Here is a 19,892-nt window from a genome sequence, read left to right as displayed (position 1 = left end):
GAGTCAAAGAAACTGGTACACCTGCCTAATATCGTGCAGGGCCCCCGCGAGCTCGCAGAAGTGCCGCAAAACGACGTGGCATGGACTCGACTAATGTTTGAAGTAGTGCTGGGGGGGGGGATTGACACTATGAATCCTGCAGGGCTGTCCATAAATCCGTAAGAGTACGAGGGTATGGAGATGTCTTCTGAACAGCACGTTGTAAGGCTTCCCAGATATGCTCAATAACGGTAATTCCTGGGGAGTTTGGTGGCCAGCGGAAGTATTCAAACTTAGGAGAGTGTTCCTGGAGCTCAGGTTTCATTGTAGGGGCCACGTTATTAACCATTAGAGCCCAGCGTTACATTAATGGTACACGTGACAGGACTGGAGTTAAATGCAGTTTGGACAACAATGAACTTCTATGCTCTTCTTATGCTTATTGAAGGATTACTGAACATTATTCCTTCAGTCTTGTTTTAGTACTTATGAGAAGCAGTTCAGTACCGGGAGCAACTTGAAACTGAATTCAAATATTTTTTCTACGGCCAGAATCTCGTCGCACCATGGATTCAGAGTAAATATAACAATTAAAACATTTTGTCCTTTAGGTTCAAACATTTTAAATTAAATTAAGAAACCAGCAATCACATGTCATTTATTGAAATTTATGCGATATCATTTGTATCACAGGGACTACTACAATTTTCAGCGTTATGTAACAGTAACACTAAGCTTAGTGAGAGCACTATAATAATTTTTAATTCCATTTTGACTTCTATTTTGACATCCCGTTTACAAGTTTCAATTTGTTAACTGTTCTTAGAGAAGAAAGTTTCGGGGGCATTGGAACCGTGAGAGTAATTGGAATTCTTCAAAAATGTTCGCTTCCAAAGAAGAAGGAAACAGAAACATGAAAGAGGTATCGTTCATTCTACCACAAACAGTGGTCTGTTTCTGTGCAAATGGCATGAAAACTCCTTTGTTTCTGCATCATAAAATACAACAGTATCTAATGTTCTCAGAGTTCAAGGAAAACACGCTAAAGTTTCTGTACCCTCCATTCTGACGGAGTACAACAAGCACATAGGTGGAATTGTTCGCATTGATAAAAATGTGACTGAGTACAGGACAAATATCTAAAACAGGATATGGCATTGGGGTCTCAAGAAATGAAAAGTGGGACTGTGTTTTGAATGTTTTGCTGCTTATTATACAAGGGTTTTGTTTTTGATTTCTGATCTGTCTCTTGTATAATTTATTTCACTAAGTAAAATATGTGTAACCTCTTCATATAAACGTATGTTGCTGTCAACAGTACCCAGCATTACATATATCGTACAAGGTAAAAGTAACAAATATAAAAAAAATTAACAAAAATTAATTTGGGCACTAAGGGGTTATGCGTGAGCTCTACTATAAACATCAGATTGCCAAATAGTATTTGGAATTTCTGAAACGCTTCCTCATAGTAAAACTGAAACAGAAGAGGAACTCATTGAAGGAAGACTGTGGTGCTTTACTCATTCACCTGCTAAATCTTGCGACGGTGAAAGAACTTTCACACTGCACCCATTTTCATCTCTCTCTTGCAGATGCATGAAGCTTCACAGTAGTAAATCTATTTATACCGTAACATCTTGAGTGAAATAAGAGTAAACCAAACAAATGTTGTGCTTAATATTCATGTATTTTTATTTCATTCATTGGGTTTATAAGCTTGAATATTTCAGTGATTTATTTTGGTTGTAAATTTGGGTTTTGATAATGCAACACGTTACATTCTATTCATGACGTGGATAAGGAAAACACAGGACACAAAAATTCCTAGCTGACTACTCTCTCGGTTTTAGATGTGTTTTACAACAATTTAGAATTGACTTGATTGACTTGACGATAAATTACTTGAAAACAAAGCTTTCACGTTTTATTATTTGGCTAGGACAAGTATTTAAACAGAAGTGAATGTTCTACAGTTGTTAATGAATGCAATACATGCTTCTCTTGTTCTCAAGTTAATTTAACTGACGACACGGAAATTGTATACGGAGCCGAACACATCAAAAATTCATGTGTTCAGACTATTGATTTTACTCTTATCCACAGGCAAGATGGTTAACACATGCTTGTAAGCTGGAGTTTGGTACAGGGGTAGTTGGTCCGACTTGCAAAGGTGATACCTGCGTTTCACTGTCAAGGGGAGAAGTGATGGTGGTGTAAAATTCCTGATCACCAGACGTTACGTCAAACTCAAATCACTCTACAGTGTCCCATTGAGAGAGGACATGGCGAACCGTCCGTCAGTTGGATCTATTAGGCTTGGCGGCCTCCTTGGTGCTATACGAGACGAGCCGACTATGTGGTGACATAGAGTTTCGCTCTCCTCCTTTCATCAACATCGTCATCACTAAACTCCTTTCATCATCACTGTCATCATCATTATCATTAACGACAACAAGAACACAACACCACATTAGACACCAGGGTAAGATACGGGGTGGATTTGGTGGTCGTATGGTTGTTATGTGAGGGATGTTTGGTGCAGGATGGAGGTGCGGTAATTCTCCCGAACTGGGGATTTGGAAACAGAAAGAGAGGAGTGAGGAAGGGGACATGTAAGAATAGGAGCAACAGATTGTTGTGGTTGGAGACATTAAGGAGAAACAATGCAACCAAGTTCACAGAATGTGAAGGTTATACATGGGTTTTAATGTGGGTAGACAAGAATGATAATATGAAGTGACAACAAAAGATTCTTGTTAAGGATAGTAAGTTGATGTGAACAGCATGGCAGCGAGAACAGTGTTCGAGAAATCGGAGGGAGTGATAGGATTTCGGGAAAACATTTATCTAAGTAGTGTTTGCGCAAGTGTGGATCAATTGGGTTAAGGCTTAGTGAGTGTGAAGGAAGGAGAAGGGACACACTCCCGACGTTAGGCTCACTAATGGTTATAGTGCAATGTGCGATTTCTGTTGGATGGGTAATGGGTGGGAATATTATATTAGCTCACGCTTTCTATTTAGTGTGACGCATTTTAATGTGTTAGTTGGAGAGTGTGGTTGTAAACGAAAGTGGAAGCCGTAGTGGGCTGTTCTATGACAATTGCCAAACTTATAGAAACCGTTTATCTTAAACTGCAATAGACTGCCCCAAAGAAGAACTGCTTCAGTGCGAACAGGAACTGGAAGGTAGAGTAGAGTGCTGCTAAATTGAGGGCAGGGTAAAGGGTATATACGTGTGGAGAGAGGATAGACCCCCCCCCCCTCCCTCCCAGGAAACGTCTCACACCCGACGAGTGTAACGCCTATGTTTGCGTGGTAGAGTAATGGTGGTGTGCGCATACGTGGAGAACTTGTTTGCGCAGCAATCGCCGACATAGTGTAAATCAGGCGGAATAAGGGGAACCAGCCAGCATTCGCCGAGGCAGATGGAAAACCGCCTTAAAAACCATCCACACACTGGCCGGCACACCGGACCTCGACACAAGTCCGCCGGACAGATTCGTGCCGGGGACCAGGCGCTCCTTCCCACGCGGAAAGCCGTGATTTAGACCGCACGGCTAACTGGGCGGGCTACACAAACCATACTTAAAGGTGTAAGAAACTCTATAATTTATTTAATTTATGAAAAAATTATCAGCCGTTACATTTTAAACTTCATGTTTAGAAAAAACTCAAATTTTATAGTTAATTATCTCAATTTGCGACAGTTTTTAATAGATTTGGAAAATTCTAGAGTTTCATACACCTGTAAGTATGGTTTGTATGCTGTGCAAAATTCATCGAAGAATCTCTCTCACTTATGAAGAAAAGTGTACCTGTAGCAAGAAATGCAGCCAATAGTAAGTGAAAAAATTATGAAGTTTCACAACTACAAAAAATTCATTTTGCTATGTTTTTTAACTTCCACTGCTATAAGTGTGAATCCTGAATCCTTCCTGGTCATGCTAACAAAGTTTTATGAATTTATTTGTAAAAGTATAGGTAGTGGCAATTATAATACTGGCCATTAAAATTGCTACATCAAGAAGAAATACAGATGATATACAGGTATTCAATGGACTAATATATTATACTCGAACTGACATGTGATTACATTTCCACGCAATTTTGGGTGCATAGATCCTGAGAAATCAGTACCCAGAACAATCACCGCTGGCCGTAATAACGGCCTTGATACGCCTGGGCATTGAGTCAAACAAAGCTTGGATGGCGTGTACAGATACAGCTGCCCATGAAGCTTCAACACGATACCACAGTTCATCAAGAGTAGTGACTGGCGTATTGTGACGAGCCAGTTGCTCGGCCACCATTGACCAGACGTTTCCAACTCGTGAGAGATCTGGAGAATGTGCTGGACAGGGCAGCAGTCGAACATTTTCTGTATCCAGAAAGGCCCGTACAGGACCTGCAACATGCGGTCGTGTATTATCCTACAGAAATGTAGGGTTTCGCAGGGATCGAATGAAGGGTAGAGCCACGGGTCGTAACACATCTGAAATGTAACTTCCACTGTTCAAAGTGCCGTCAATGCGAACAAGAAGTGACCGAGATGTGTAACCAATGACATCCCATACCATCACGCCGGGTGATACGCCAGTATGGCGATGACACGTTCACCGAGATGTCACCAAACACGGATTCGACCATCACGATGCTCTAAACAGAACCTGGATTCATCCGAAAAAATGACATTTTGCCATTCGTGCACCCCGGTTCGTCGTTGAGTACACCATCGCAGGCCCTCCTGTCTGTGATGCAGCGTCAAGGGTAACCGCAGCCACGGTCTCCGAGCTGATAGTCCATGCTGCTGCAAACGTCATCGAACTGTTCGTGCAGTTGGTTGTTGTCTTGCAAACGTCCCCATCTATTGACCCAGGGATGGAGACGTGGCTGCACGATCCGTTACAGCCATGCGGATAAGATGCCTGTCATCTCGACTGCTAGTGATACGAGGCCGTTGGGATCCAGCACGGCGTTCCGTATTACCGTCCTAAACTGACCGATTCCATATTCTGCAAACAGTCACTGGATCTCGACCAACGCGAGCAGCAATGTCGCGATACGAGAAACCGCAATCGCGATAGGCTACAATCCGACCTTTATCAAAGTCGGAAAAGTGATGGTACGCATTTCTCCTCCTTACACGAGGCATCACAACAACGTTTCAGCAGGCAACGCCGGTCAACTGCTGTTTGTGTATGAGAAATCGGTTGGAAACTTTCCTCATGTCAGCACATTGTAGGTGTCGGCACCGGCGCCAACCTTGTGTGAATGCTCTGAAAAGCTAATCATTTGCATATCACAGCATCTTCGTCCTGTCGGTTAAATTTCGCGTCTGTAGCACGTCATCTTCGTCGTGTGGCAATTTTAATGGCCTGTAGTGTAAAATCTCCTCCAGCTTCAAGTCGGCCTTTTTGACGTCCTACCCCCCTTAAAGGTGTGTGTCTGCCGGGTTCCTCGCCTCCAAACAGATGACATACAGAGCAACAAAAGACCTTACGTGTGGAAGTGCTTGCGGGTTACGAGGGAGGCTATTGGTGCAGCAAGAAGTTGGCTCCGACGTCGACCAGTAGAGTAGTGTTATGCAGGTATACAGGCTCTCCCAGTAAGGTCGCCGCAATGAAGGAAGGTTATATTGGAGAATAGTGGGGAATAATATGGCTGACCCGTCAGGGTAGCCGAGAGCGCTGACGCGCTGCCTCCTGGACTCGGGCAGGCGCGCCGGCCCCGGATCGAATCCGCCCGGCGGATTAACGACGAGGGCCGGTGTGCCGGCCAGCCTGTGGTTTTCTGGTGGTTTTCCACATCCTGCTAGGTGAATACCTGGCTGGTCTCCACGTTCCGCCTCAGTTACGCGTTGCAGACATTTGCCAGATGTCCGCACTATTTCACGATTTACACTCGACGCAGACAGTTGGGGTACACTGATTCCGTCCTGGTGGGTACGGGATGGCGGCAGGAAGGGCATCCGGCCATCCCTAACACTAACTCTGCCAAATCCGTTGTAACCACGCCGACCCTGCGATCGCTGCGGGACTATGGCGTAAACGAAAGAAAGTGAGGAATAATATGGCGTTCTGGAATCCTTAATAAAACCAACCTGCTTTCAGTAAACTATAAGTTGCACTACTTATTGAACGCTCCTGGTACATAGGAATCGTACATCAACGTTTTAAAATAAGAGAAATGAGAGCTCGTACGGAAAGATTTAAGTGTTCGTTTTTCCCACGCACTGTTAGAGTGTGGAACGGCAGATAAAGAGTCTGAGTGTAGTTCGATGAACTCTTTGCCAAGCACTCGAGTGTGAACCGCAGCGTGCTCGTGTAGATGTAGATGTGGATGTCCATTTTTTTTCACTTTGTCCGTAACTTGCTCGTGTTGAGCACTGTTCCCGTTTCTTCTGTGTCTGTGAGGGACTCACCTGACGTGCGAGAAGGCCTCGGGGCGCAGTCCCAGCAGGCGCGCCACGGCAGCCACGACGCGCCGGCCCTCGTCCCAGGTGTGCACGCTGAAACACACGCACACCACTGGCTCAGCCCGCTCCTCTCCACCTGCCAAGTCGCTTCCGCCGGGCTGCAGCTCTGCTTCCTCTCTTCCTGACCGCAGGCCACCTTCCCGGAGCTGCCGACCTTCCCAGACCGCTTCCGCGGTACGTCACTTCTGCTGCGGGCTTCCCTCACAGTCGCCCTCCTGCCTTTTCGGAGGCGACGTCGTTCCAGCGAGTCTTGTACATCTTTGTTCCGCAGAGAGGCAGAAATTATTTACTGACGGAATTAATTGGACACTCGATATAGTGGTCTTTAGAGCCCAACAACTTGCTCCCTGTTTGCATTTTCCACGGTTTACGGGGTGGATGTTTATCAAGCCTGTGACCAACCCTTTCCGTCATCCTTGGAGTAATCTACGAAAGCACCCCACCAGTAGGTACCTTGCTGACGCCCTGACATTGAGCCCTAACAAAGTTTGCACAATTTCAATAAAATACGATGGGACTGATTACTTCACTGTGCAAAAACTACTCATAAGTGGGGATAGCGAAAATAAACGTCCCTACATGCTTGTCTGAAGGAACAGACACTATTGGCGATACACAGCTGTACGAAGTATTTCGTAATTTATTTGCTCATTGCGAGTTCTTTGACGTCAGCTGCATTAGGTAAAGTTGCACTACCTAAGAGCGAGAAAGGAAAACATATGTCAGTCTGGGACTCGAACCTGGATTTCACACTTATCGCGAGCGTTCGCCTTAACCACTTCTGCTATCTGTGCACTCTCCCTAGGTTCATCCAAACTTCCATATTTCACACTGTCTGCATCCTTACATGGCAGTCCGCAAAATTCATAACCTATATAATGCCCGCAACATTTCTTGGGTTCCCGAAAAATGGAGAATGAGACAACGAGGCATCGAGACTGATGTTGTAGTCGTAGCACTTATTAAGTAAATTGAAGGTGGAGGGGGGTAGAAAGGAAAGGAAGAGGAAGGGACTATTGACGCCAGCTGTATCAGGTGTTTATGCGGATAGTTGGACCACTTTTTTCGCTTTGTGATAGATGGCGCTGTAATAGTCAAAAACGTATAAGTACGTGGTATCACGTAACATTCCGCCAGTGTGGACGGTATTTCCTTCGTGATACATTACCCGTGTTAAAATGGACCGTTTACCAATTGCGGAAAAGGTCGATACCGTGTAGATGTATAGCTATTGTGATCAAAATGGCCAACGGGGGTGTGCTATGTATGCTGCTCGGTATCCTGGACGACATCATGCAAGAGTCCGGACCGTCCGCCGGATAGTTACGTTATTTAAGAAGACAGGAAGTGTTCAGCCACATGTGAAACGTCAACCACGACCTGCAACAAATGATGATGCCCAAGTAGGTGTTTTACCTGCTGTCGCGGCTAATCCGCACATCAGTAGCAGACATATTGCGCGAGAATCGGGAATCTCAAAAACGTCGCTGTGAGAATGCTACATCACCATCGATTGCACCCGCACCATGTTTCTATGCACCAGGAATTGCATGGCGACGACTTTGAACGTCGTATACAGTTCAGCCACTGGGCACAAGAGAAATTACGGGACGATGACATGTTTTTTACACGCGTTCTATTTAGCGACGAAGCGTCATTCACCAACAGCGGTAACGTAAACCGGCATAATATACACTATTGGGCAACGGAAAATTCACGATGGCTGCGACAAGTGGAACATCAGTGACTTTGGCGGGTTAATGTGTGGTCCGGCACTATGGGACGAAGGATAACTGGCCCCCATTTTATCGATGGCAATCTAAATGGTGCAATGTATGCTGATTTCTACGCAATGTTCTAGCGATGTTACTACATTATGTTTCAGTGCATGACATAATGGCGATGTACTTCCAAAATGATGGATGTCCGGCACATAGCTCGCGTGCGGTTGAAGCGGTATTGAATAGCATATTTCATGATAGGTGGATTGGTCGTCGAAGCACCATACCATGGCCCGCACGTTCACCAGATCTGACGTCCCCGGATTTCTTTCTGTGGGGAAAGTTGAAGAAATTTGCTATTGTGATCCACCGACAACTCCTGACAACATGCGTCAGCGCATTGTCAATGCATGTGCGAACATTACGGAAGGCGAACTATTCGCTGTTGAGAGGAATGTCGTTACACGTATTGCCAAATGCATTGCTGTTGACGGACATCATTTTGAGCATTTATTGCATTAATGTGGTATTTACAGGTAATCACGCTGTAACAGCATGCCTTCTCAGAAATGATAAGTACACAAAGGTATATGTATCACATTGGAACAACCTAAATAAGATGTTTAAACGTACCTACGTTCTGTATTTTAATTTAAAAAACCTACCTCTTCGTCTAAAATCGTGAGCCATATGTTTGTGACTATTACAGCGCCATCTATCACAAAGCGTAAAAAGTGGTCCAACTAAAATATTCATATTTCTTTATGTACTACACGAATATGTAATAAAAATGAGGGTTCTAATTAAAAAAAAAAACGCAGTTGATGTCCGTTTGGCCTATGGCAGCGCCATCTAGCGGGCCATCCACAGCGCCATCTGGTTTCCCCCTTCAAGCTAGACAAGTTTCGTTCTTTGTAGTTTTTTCGTTTGACGCTTATTTCGAGAGACATTTGGCCCGGTCACGATCAGTGGACCACCCTGTATATTACGTAAATTGAAGGTGGAGGGGGAAGAAAGGAAAGGAAGGGGAAGGGACTATTGATGTCAGCTGCAGCGGGACTGTATGCGGAGTTAGCAGCGACGAGTGAAAATGTGTGGCAGACCGGGATTCGAAGCCGAGATCTCCTAATCTCAAAGTAGCGAGCATGGGCTGTGGCGCTAGGTGGGAATGTGATTCGACCGAGAGGCGCGCCGAGATAGTCCGCGCAATTGCCATAAACACTGTGTCCAGGTGGCGCAGTTGTTAACGCAACTTCCTTGTAAGCAGGAGGTCCCTGGTTCGAATCCCTCTCCACCACACATGTCCGAAATAAGAGTCACCAGACATTCATATAACTGTAGTGCTTGCATGCATGCCACTATTGCATAGTACTTCTATACCTAATACAGCTCAAGTCAAGGAATTCGCGGCGAGAGAATTAATTAGAAATTCTTCGTACAGTTGTGGACTGTCAACAATGCCAGTTCTTACAGACATGCATGTAAGTAGGACAAGCCGAGGAGGGCACACGACGATAACGATACTGGTCTCGATTACTCGTGCCTCATTTTGCCCGACCAGATAATGTTGTGAGCATTATGTGATGAATTCAGGTGACTGACAATGTGACTTATGGAAGTTTCCGTCAGTTCGGCAAGTGTGCACGGATAACCAAAATGGTTAAGGCGGTCTGTCGCTATAAGTGGGGAATGCGAGTTCGAGTCCTGAACTGACATAAATTTTTATGTCATTATTCAGTAGTAGATCTATTCCTAATACAGCTGATGTCAAGAAATTCACAGTCAGTAAATGAATTTCGCAAAAAGTAGATATCAATAACCGGTTCTTTGTATCGATCTTTATTTTTTATTTTTATTTATTTATTTATTTGAGTATCTTTCCTTGTGGAGTAGAAAAGGGATTAAAAGTAGGAAGGAAAATTGCCACCGCCACTTTTGCCCTAAGTAAAAAAAGACAAACAAAACGAAACAAATCACTACTTCAAGTTTTGGCCCTTATCTAATCCCACTCCCAGTACGATTAATCTGGAGCTATGAGGGGGTGAGAAAGGTTGAAGGGAAGGAAACCGCAGGGGAGCCATAAATGGAAATGTCGTGTGGCTAGGGCCTCCCGTCGGGTAGACCGTTCGCCTGATGCAGCTCTTTCGATTTGACGCCACTTCGGCGACCTGCGCGTCGATGAGGATGAAATAATGATGATTAGGACAACACAACACCCAGTCCCTGAGCGGAGAAAATCTCCGACCCAGCCGGGAATCGAACCCGGGCCCTTAGGATTGACAGTCTGTCACGCTGACCACTCAGTTACCGGGGTGGACGAAAATTAAAGATGATTAGTTTTGTTTTATTTGAGCGCAGGGAGGAGCGGGTCCAGCACGTCTAAACGTGTCTTCCCGTTGAGTGGACGTAGATTCCGTTTTTGGTTCTGTTCGGTGCTCAATGGGATTTTACTTAATAACTCTGCAAGAAACTGTTCCTACACTTGAGAGAGGTGTTAGCAGAGAGTGATGGGCAACTTTTTTTGTCCAACTTTGGTAGGTAATGTCGAGATTCAGGAATTTGTTTTGCTTCCTCTTTCGCTTCATGCTCATCAAATCAGTGGGGTACTTTTATCTAGACAGGGACAACCAGTAAAACCCTGTTCTTTAAAGAATAGATCCCTTAAGTGTAAAACATTTTCAAACGTCAGCTTACTTTACAAATGAGTCAATCTGATAAATATCTGAACCTAAGCAAGAGGCGAGAAACATTTTAGGAAAGTTTTGGAATTATGTTAAAAATTTCATGGAAGTCGCTATGTGCTTTTATTATCAAATCCTTCACGAATATAGTTTGGATAATTTGCGCTCCATTTTAAGCAAAAACTAGTTTTCCTCTCATTTCAGTCTTTATAGCGCCATATTTCAAAATGGTTCAAATGCCTCTGAGCACTATGGGACTCAACTTCTGAGGTCATCAGTCCCCTAGAACTTAGAACTACTTAAACCTAACTAACCTAAGGACATCACACACATCAATGCCCGAGGCAGGATTCGAACCTGCGACCGCAGCGGTCTCGTGGTTCCAGACTGTGGCGCCTAGAACCGCTAGGTCACACCGGCCGGCGCCATATTTCCTGAGCTATGAAATGGACAAAAATATGATTTTGCAGATACATTCAGTGGTACATGTGGTTACTATTGCGAAATATGTTGCGAATAGTTTGTCTCTACTTCAAACTTTATTCACAACACATTCTGCAATGAATTAAAACGTCTTGTCTTATGCTGAGTTTTACCACATGAACAGCAAAGACAAAGTATGCGATAAACTCTTTTCTTTTCATTATTTTGTTGGGAGTGTGAGCGAGAAAAAGTTTCGAAAAGGTTTGAAAATATATGTAAACTTTGTTGGAAGCCCCTAAGTCTCTCATTTTCTAATACTGAATGAATATATTCTAGGTAAGTGAGTTACACTGACTCACGACATGTACACAGTTTCTAACTGTAATACTTGTCATCTGTGTTAAACCTTTAGCTTAAGATTATAATTCTTAAATTTTTAAATTCGAGCAACAGCAATATGAAATATGTTGCCCCCGAAGGCCTGCAACAGGCTCCGTGCACCATGAACTGGGCTAGCCTTTTAGTAATATAATTGCAGATGCCCGTGGAACTGAATAAAAATGGCCACTGAAAATTGTATGAAGTCATGTAGCCTGATACAGAGGTTTTATAATTTATGACATTTGGACGGCTTACGCGTCAGCTGTCTTAGGTGTAGCTGTATGTTTCAGATGGCTGAGATGAGTGTTCAAATGGCTCTGAGCACTATGGGACTTAACATCTGAGGTCATTAGTCCCCTAGAACTTAGAACTACTTAAACCTAACTAACCTAAGGACATCACACACATCCATGCCCGAGGCAGGATTCGAACCTGCGACCGTAGCAGTAGCGCGGTTCCAGACCGCAGCGCCTAGAGCCGTTCGGCCACACCGGCCGGCTGAGATGAGTGTGGTAGGGCTCTTTATAGTGATGAGCAGAGGGAGAGGTCGAAACCCAATGCAGCGCCAAGCTTACTCTTCTCAAATGCACAGAATGTCAGGCGGTGAGAATATTTGAGGGTGGGGGGTGGGTGTGGGAGTGGGGAAGGAGGGGGGGGGGGGGGGAGAGGAGGCAGTTCATACTAGCTTTGCGTTTAATGGCGGAATGGTTTTAGGTTTAACGACAAATGGGTCCCTAGTACACATGGTATTAGTTAATATCCATTACACGTCTTGGCTTTATTTAAAATGACACTGAACTGAGACTTCTGTCTTTCTGTGGCAGCAGGATGCGAAGTAGTTTATGAAGATTTTTTTCCTGGAATTAGAAGGGGAAGTGGTGGGTGGTAGTAGCTACCCTCCCCAGCCCCTCGCTGGGTACGCCGATGCCAAAGGGACTCCAGGCTGATGCCTTCAACCAAGGAGTGTCGCATTCCCTCCTTTCATGAGGCACTGCAGACAGGTGGACACTGGTGCTGAGTCTGGCAATCAAGAACTGTACGCCATTTCTCCTCCCCTTTGCAGCGAAATGCTGGCTAGATAATTTCTAGCACCATCAAGAATCGAACCGCCAACTCTGTCAAGACGAAAAAGAATGCTCAAGCGTAAGTTAGTGACCTGTGTTACGGAGAAGAACAAAATTAAACCAAATAATTTTACAGTTACATTTCCTTCCGGTGTGAACAGAGAACTCTCTGAAAACCACACTGTGACAGTACAAACCGTTGCAGAGCAGGCATTACACTCTGCAGCTGAAAGGAGACAGAAGGTCCTACACTAACGGACAGTGCAAATTTAGACTCAACTGGTTACAGTATCTGCTTACATTATCCGTGAACACTCACGTTTACTGAATCTGAGATGACGCGTTGTTGAAGAGAGAGCGTTGCTGTTGCCAGGAGGAATTTATTAGTTCGGCATCCTATATGAAAAGGTGAGGAGCGATATAATGCAAGAGTTCCTCGCATGTATCCGCAGCTCGTGGTCTTGCGGTAGCGTTCTCGCTTCCCGCGCACGGGGTCCCGGGTTCGATTCCCGGCGGGGTCAGGGATTTTTTTCCTGCCTCGTGATGACAGGGTGTTGTTGTGTCGTCTTCATCATCATTCATCCCCACTGCGGGCGGAGGAAGGCAATGGCAAACCACCTCCACTAGGACCTTGCCTAGTACAGCGGTACGGGTCTCCCGCATCGTCCTCTACGCTCCTTGGAGGGTGGGACCTCCTCCTCATCATCATCATCATCATCATCATCCTCGCATGTCACAAGACGTAGATATATGGGTAAGCACTAGAACACCGCTACTGGACGCGGAAAAATAGTAGCCTTAATGGTGGAGTTTCAGCAGAAGTTGGCGCTCGCCGAAGGCAAGGTACGAGTACGTCGAAAACCGCATTGCGCGAATCATTCCCTCACCAGACAGGTGATGGAGGTACAGCCTGTGAAATGGAGCCCCTGATACACCTGCCAATGTATCTCATCGGCGGATGATATAAAAACCTACAGTCAGATCCTGTTCATTAGTTTCTTCCCCTACAGTACAGCGCAGGCTATTTGCACCTCCAAGGTAATGTTCTGAATTGTATCATATTGGTTTGAGTAACAGTCCAAGCACATGACGGTGCTTCGACGGCTCTCTCACGTCATCTGACCTCCACATTTATATTCAACAAGCCACCTTATGGTGGGTGGCGGAGGGTACATTGTGTACCATTGTCTTTCCCCCATTCTGTTCCATTTACGAACAGTGCGCAAGAAGAAAGATAGGCGGTAAGAATCCGTATGAGCTCGGGTCTGTCTGATTTTATCTTATTGGGTTTTTCGCAAAATACAGGGTGTTACAAAAAGGTACGGCGGCCATACTTTCAGGAAACATTCCTCACACACAAATAAAGAAAAGATGTTATGTGTCCGGAAACGCTTAATTTCCATGTTAGAGCTCATTTTAGTTTCGTCGGTATGTACTGTACTTCCTCGATTCACCGCCAGTTGGCCCAATTGAAGGAAGGTAATGTTGCCTTCGGTGCTTGTGTTGCCATGCGACTCATTGCTCTACAGTACTAGCATCAAGCACATCAGTACGTAGCATCGTCAGGTTAGTGTTCATCACGAACATGGTTTTGCAGTCAGTGCAATGTTTACAAATGCGGAGTTCGCAGATGCCCATTTGATGTATGGATTAGCACGGGGCAATAGCCGTGGCGCGGTACGTTTGTACGAGACAGATTTCCAGAACGAAGGCGTCCCGACAGGAAGACGTTCGAAGCAATTGATAGGCGTCTTACGGAGCACGGAACATTCCAGCCTATGACTCGCGACTGGGGAAGACCTAGAACGACAAGGACACCTGCAATGGACGAGGCAATTCTTTGTGCAGTTGACGATAACCATAATGTCAGCGTCAGAGAAGTTGCTGCTGTACAAGGGAACGTTGACCACATCACTGTATGGAGAGTGCTACGGGAGAACCAGTTGTTTCCGTACCATGTACAGCGTGTGCAGGCACTATCAGCAGCTGATTGGCCTCCACGGGTACACTTCTGCGAATGGTTCATCCAACAATGAGTCAATCCTCATTTCAGTGCAAATGCTCTCTTTGCGGATGAGGCTTCATTCCAACGTGATCAAATTGTAAATTTTCACAATCAACATGTGTGGGCTGACGAGAATCCGCACGCAACTGTGCAATCACATCATCAACATAGATTTTCTGTGAACGTTTGGGCAGGCATTGTTGGTGATGTCTTGATTGGGCCCCATGTTCTTCCACCTACGCTCAATGGATCACGTTATCATGATTTCATACGGGATACTCTAACTGTGCTGCTAGAACATGTGTCTTTACAAGTACGACACAACATGTGGTTCATGCACGATGGAGCTCCTGCACATTTCAGTCGAAGTGTTCGTACGCTTCTCAACAACAGATTCGGTGACCGATGGATTGGTAGAGGTGGACCAATTCCATGGCCTCCACGCTTTCCTGACCTCAACCCTCTTGACTTTCATTTATGGGGGCATTTGAAAGCTCTTGTCTACGCAACCCCGGTACCAAATGTAGAGACTCTTCGTGCTCGTATTGTGGACGGCTGTGATACAATACGCCATTCTCCAGGGCTGCATCAGCGCATCAGGGATTCCATGCGACGGAGGGTGGATGCATGTATCCTCGCTAACGGAGGACATTTTGAACATTTCCTGTAACAAAGTGTTTGAAGTCACGCTGGTACGTTCTGTTGCTGTGTGTTTCCATTCCATGATTAATGTGATTTGAAGAGAAGTAATAAAATAATCTCTAACATGGAAAGTAAGCGTTTCCGGACACATGTCCACATAACATATTTTCTTTCTTTGTGTGTGAGGAATGTTTCCTGAAAGTTTGGCCGTACCTTTTTGTAACACCCTGTATATGTAGAAGGAAGCAATAAACGTGTTAACTAATTTAGGAATGTATGCTCTTGGAACTCATACACAACGCCTGTCTTATACCTCTGCCACTGGAGTCGGCTAAGTATGTCCGTGATACTTTTGGGCTTGCTAAACGAGCCTTTGAAGAAACGGGCTGCTCTGATTGGGATATTCTCTATTTCATTTATAAATTCCACCTGGTAAGTGTCTCACATCGACGAGCAATACTAAAGTATCGACCGAACGAGGGTTTAGTCAGCTACCTCCTTCGTGGGTGACCTAGTCTTCCTGAGGCTTCTTCCAATGGATCTCAGTTTGGCATCTGCCTTTCCAACGATTAGAATTATGTGGTCGTCCCTCTTAAAAGGCCCCTTGCACATACTCCCAAACATTTACTGGATACGACTGCTTCCAGTGATCTTCCCGCTATTTATGCACAGTATGTTACATTTGCTTGCACACAGAGCCAATTTACAATCCTTGTACCAATAATCGATCCCATGCAGGTCTTCCTCAATCAAATTGAGCATCCCAGCTTTGAACAATCCCTAAAAAGAGTTGAGGCCGGTGCTTCAGCATCGGTGGATTACCATGGCTGCTCAACACTTCCGGTGTGAAGTCTGTCATCAGGCCGACAGGTGTTCTCTCTACAGGGAGGTGACAAAAATCATGGGATATCTCCTAACATCGTGTCGGACCTCTTTTTTCCTGCATAGTGCAGCAAATCGACGTGGCATGGATTTAAAGTCTTTGGAAGCTACTGCAGAATTACAGAGCCATGCTGCCTCTACAGCCGTCCATAATGGCGAAAGTGTTTCTGGTACAGGATTTTGTGCACGAAATGATCTCTTGATTACGTCCCACAAAAGTTTGATGGGATCCATGTCGGACGACCTGGGTGGGCAGATCATTCGCTCGAATTGTCCAGAAAGTTTACGAAACCGATCGTGAACAGTTGTGGCCTGGTACTTGTCATCGTTGTTTGCGAACATGGCGAGTCCATGAATGGCTGCAATTGGTCTCCAAGTAGCCTAACATGACCATATCTAGTCAACGATCGGTTCCGTTAGACCAGAGAACCTAGTCCATTCCACGTAAACACGGCCAGCACCATTATGGAGCCACCACCAGCTTGTACAATGCCTCATGGACAACTTGAGTCCATGGCTTCCTGGGGTTTGCTCCACAGTCGAATCCTACCATCAGCTCTTACCAACTGAAATCGGAAAAATCGGATCAGGCCACAGTTTGCCAGTCGTCCAGGATCCAAGCGATGTGCTCAGGAGTTCAGTTATGCTACCACAGCCCATTAACGCCTTTGGTCCCTTCCCACAAATCAATGAACCAACAATTAACGCCAAATTTCGCCGCACGTTCACAATGGATACGTTCGTCGTACGTCCCAGATTGATTTCTGCTGTTATTTCAAGCAGTGTTGCTTGTCTGTTGGCACTGACAGCTCTACGCAAACGCCGCTGCTCTCGGTCGTTAAGTGAGGACCGTCGGGAACTGCGTTATCCGTGGTAAAAGGTAATGCCTGAAATTTGGTACTCTCGGCACATTCTTGACATTGTGAATCTCGGAATATTGAATTCGTTATTTTCGAAATGGAATGTCTCATGCGTCTAGCTCCAACTACCATTTCGTGTTCATAGTCTGTTAATTCCCGTCGCGTGGCCAAAACTGCGTCGAAAACCTTTTCAAGTGAATCACCTGATTACAAATAACAGCTCCGCCAGTGCACTGTCATTTCATATCTCGTGTACCCGACACTACAGCCATCTGTATCGCAATTCCATGACCTTTGTCACCTCAGTGTGTTACGCAGTGGTCTCTAATTGAAACGTGTCAGTGTATTGTGGGGTGTTTCTGCGAATAGTTGGAAGGGGGGAAATTCCATGTTGTGTAAGCAATGACCTCAGTGTTTTCACTGATTTGTGATAGCTTTACAAAGAGTATATTTATAAGAATTAATCGTGACAGAAAATTTCACAGGAACTTATGCAGATTACGTCACCTAAGAGGCAATGTGGCGTTCTGGTCACGGCAGCGGCCTAAGGCTCGGTTGACACACCGCGAGTTCTACGCGGTTGTCGCAATCCAGACTTCCAACTTTTCCAGTGATTCCGGCGGAGGCGGCACAGCTTGCGGCATCTGGGAACGCCAGGCCGCAGATTCTGACCGGGTTGCGAAGACTGCGACTTCCATTGTGTCTTTTAGTTTTCGAATCAAAACAAACTTCGGTGAAATCAAACGCAAGGGTGGCTACATTATGAGTGCAACTGCGACTGGAATTCCATTGTTAAATGCAAAGGAGAGAGTGGACAAGTTGAAAGAGTACACTGAAGGTCGCTATGAGGAGGAAGATATCTCTGATGACACAGAATAAGAAACAGAAGTCGATTTAGAAGAGATAGGGGTCCAGCATTAGAATCAGAATGTAAAAGAACTTTGGAAGACTTAACGTCAAATAAGGCACAAGAGACAGATAATATACCATCAGAATTTCTAAAATCATTGGGGGAAGTGGTAGTAAAACGACTATTCACATTGGTGTGTAGGATGCATGAGCCTGGCGATATACAGTCCGACTTTCGGAAAAATATCATCCACACAATTTCAGACTGCAAGGCATGACAAGAGCGAGCATCAGCTTAACAGCTCACGCGTTCAAATTGCTGAGAAAAGCAATATACAGAAGAATGGAAAAGAATTTTGAAGATGTGTTAGATGACGGTAAGTTTGACTTTAGGAAAGGTAAAGACACCAGAGAGGCAATTCTGACGTTGCGGTTGTTAATGGAAGCAAAACTAAAGAAAAATCGAGACATGTTCATAGGATTTATCGACCTGGACATGTCAAACTGCGCACAATGTTCGAAATTCTGAGAGAAATAGGGGTAAGCTACAGGGAAAGACGGCTAATATAAATATGTACAAGAACCATGGGGGAACAGTTAGAGTGGAAGACCAAGATCGAAGTGCTGCGATTAAAAAGGGTGTGAGGCAGGGATACAGTCTTTCGCCAATACTGCTCAATCTATACATTGAAAAAGCAATGACAGAAATAAAAGAAAGGCTTAAGAGTGGAATTAAAATTCAGCGTGTAAGGATATCAATGATACGATTCGCAGATGACAATGCTATCTTCAATAAATGTGAAGAAGAATTACAGGATCTGTTGAATGGAATGAATTACTGTAATGAGCACGGTATGTGGACTGAGAGTAAATCGAAGAAAGATCAAAATAATGAGAGATAGCAGAAACGAGAACAACGAGAAACTTAACATCAGGATTGATGATCACGAAGTAGATGACGTTAAGGAATTCTACTACCCAGGCAGCAATATCACCAATGACGGGCGGAGCAAAGAGGACATCACAAGCAAATTTGCGTTGGTGAAAAGGGCATTCCTGGCCGAGAGAAATCTACTACTATCAAACATAGGCCATAATTTGAAGAAGAAATTTATGAGAATGTACGTTTGGAGCATAGCACTGTATGGTAGTGAAACATGGACTGTGAGAAAACCAGAACGGAAGAGAATCGAAGCATTTGAAATGTGGTGCTACGGACGAGTTTTGAAAATTAGGTGGACTGATGCCGCGCGGAGTGGCCGCGCGGTTTGAGGCGTCAAGTCACGGACTGCGCGGTCCCTCTCGCCGGAGGTTCGAGTCCTCCCTCCGGCATGGGTGCGTGTCTTGTTCTTCGCATAAGTTAGTTTAAGTAGTGTGTAAGTCTAAGGACCGATGACCTAAGCCGTTTGGTCCCTTGGGAATTCACACACATTTGAACGTTTTTTGGTGGACTGATAAGATAAGGAATGAGGCGGTTTTGCGCAGAATTGGAGACGAAAGGAATATATGGAAAACACTGACAAGAAGAAGGTTTAGGATGATAGGACATCTGTTAAGGTATAAGAGAATAACGTCCATGGTACTAGAGGGAGCTGTAGACGATAAAAACTGTAGAGGAAGACCTCTAATACAGCCAGAAAATAATTGTGGAAGTAGGTTGCAAATACTACTCTGAGACGAAGAGGCTGGCACAGGAGAGGAAATGGTGGCGGGCAGCACCAGACAAGTAAGATGAGAAAAAAAGAGAAAGAAATGGACATACACAGCGTACATCGCATAACAACAAAGTAGTTGGCAGTAATTGTTCCAAGCGACAACTGCAAAGAGAAGGTTACGCTAATTACAGTGCGCACAATGTCGTGACGACTACACACGGTCCAGTCACGTTCATGTGACCACCGTCTATATTCGACGTGAACGTGCGTTA

The 19,892-nt window shown here is 44.9% G+C and overlaps 1 protein-coding gene across 3 annotated transcripts in view; it reads right to left on the bottom strand.

Annotated features, from left to right (window-relative positions):
• LOC124789971 (receptor-type tyrosine-protein phosphatase N2) overlaps positions 1-19,892 on the bottom strand; it is a 444,282-nt gene that overhangs the window by 79,239 nt on the left and 345,151 nt on the right. For 2 of the 3 annotated variants that reach the window (XM_047257507.1, XM_047257509.1), the window contains one exon: positions 6,404-6,490. The exons of the other annotated variant lie outside the window; for it this stretch is intronic. In XM_047257507.1, coding sequence (XP_047113463.1) covers positions 6,404-6,490 — 87 coding nt within the window. The remainder of the gene's footprint in view (positions 1-6,403; positions 6,491-19,892) is intronic. 3 annotated transcript variants of the gene reach the window in all.

Source organism: Schistocerca piceifrons, chromosome 3 (assembly GCF_021461385.2).
Source record: "Schistocerca piceifrons isolate TAMUIC-IGC-003096 chromosome 3, iqSchPice1.1, whole genome shotgun sequence".
In the NCBI taxonomy this organism is placed as follows: Eukaryota; Metazoa; Arthropoda; class Insecta; order Orthoptera; family Acrididae; genus Schistocerca; species Schistocerca piceifrons.
The sequence above is the reverse complement of the archived record's forward strand: the minus strand, read 5'-3'. Positions and strand labels throughout refer to the sequence as shown.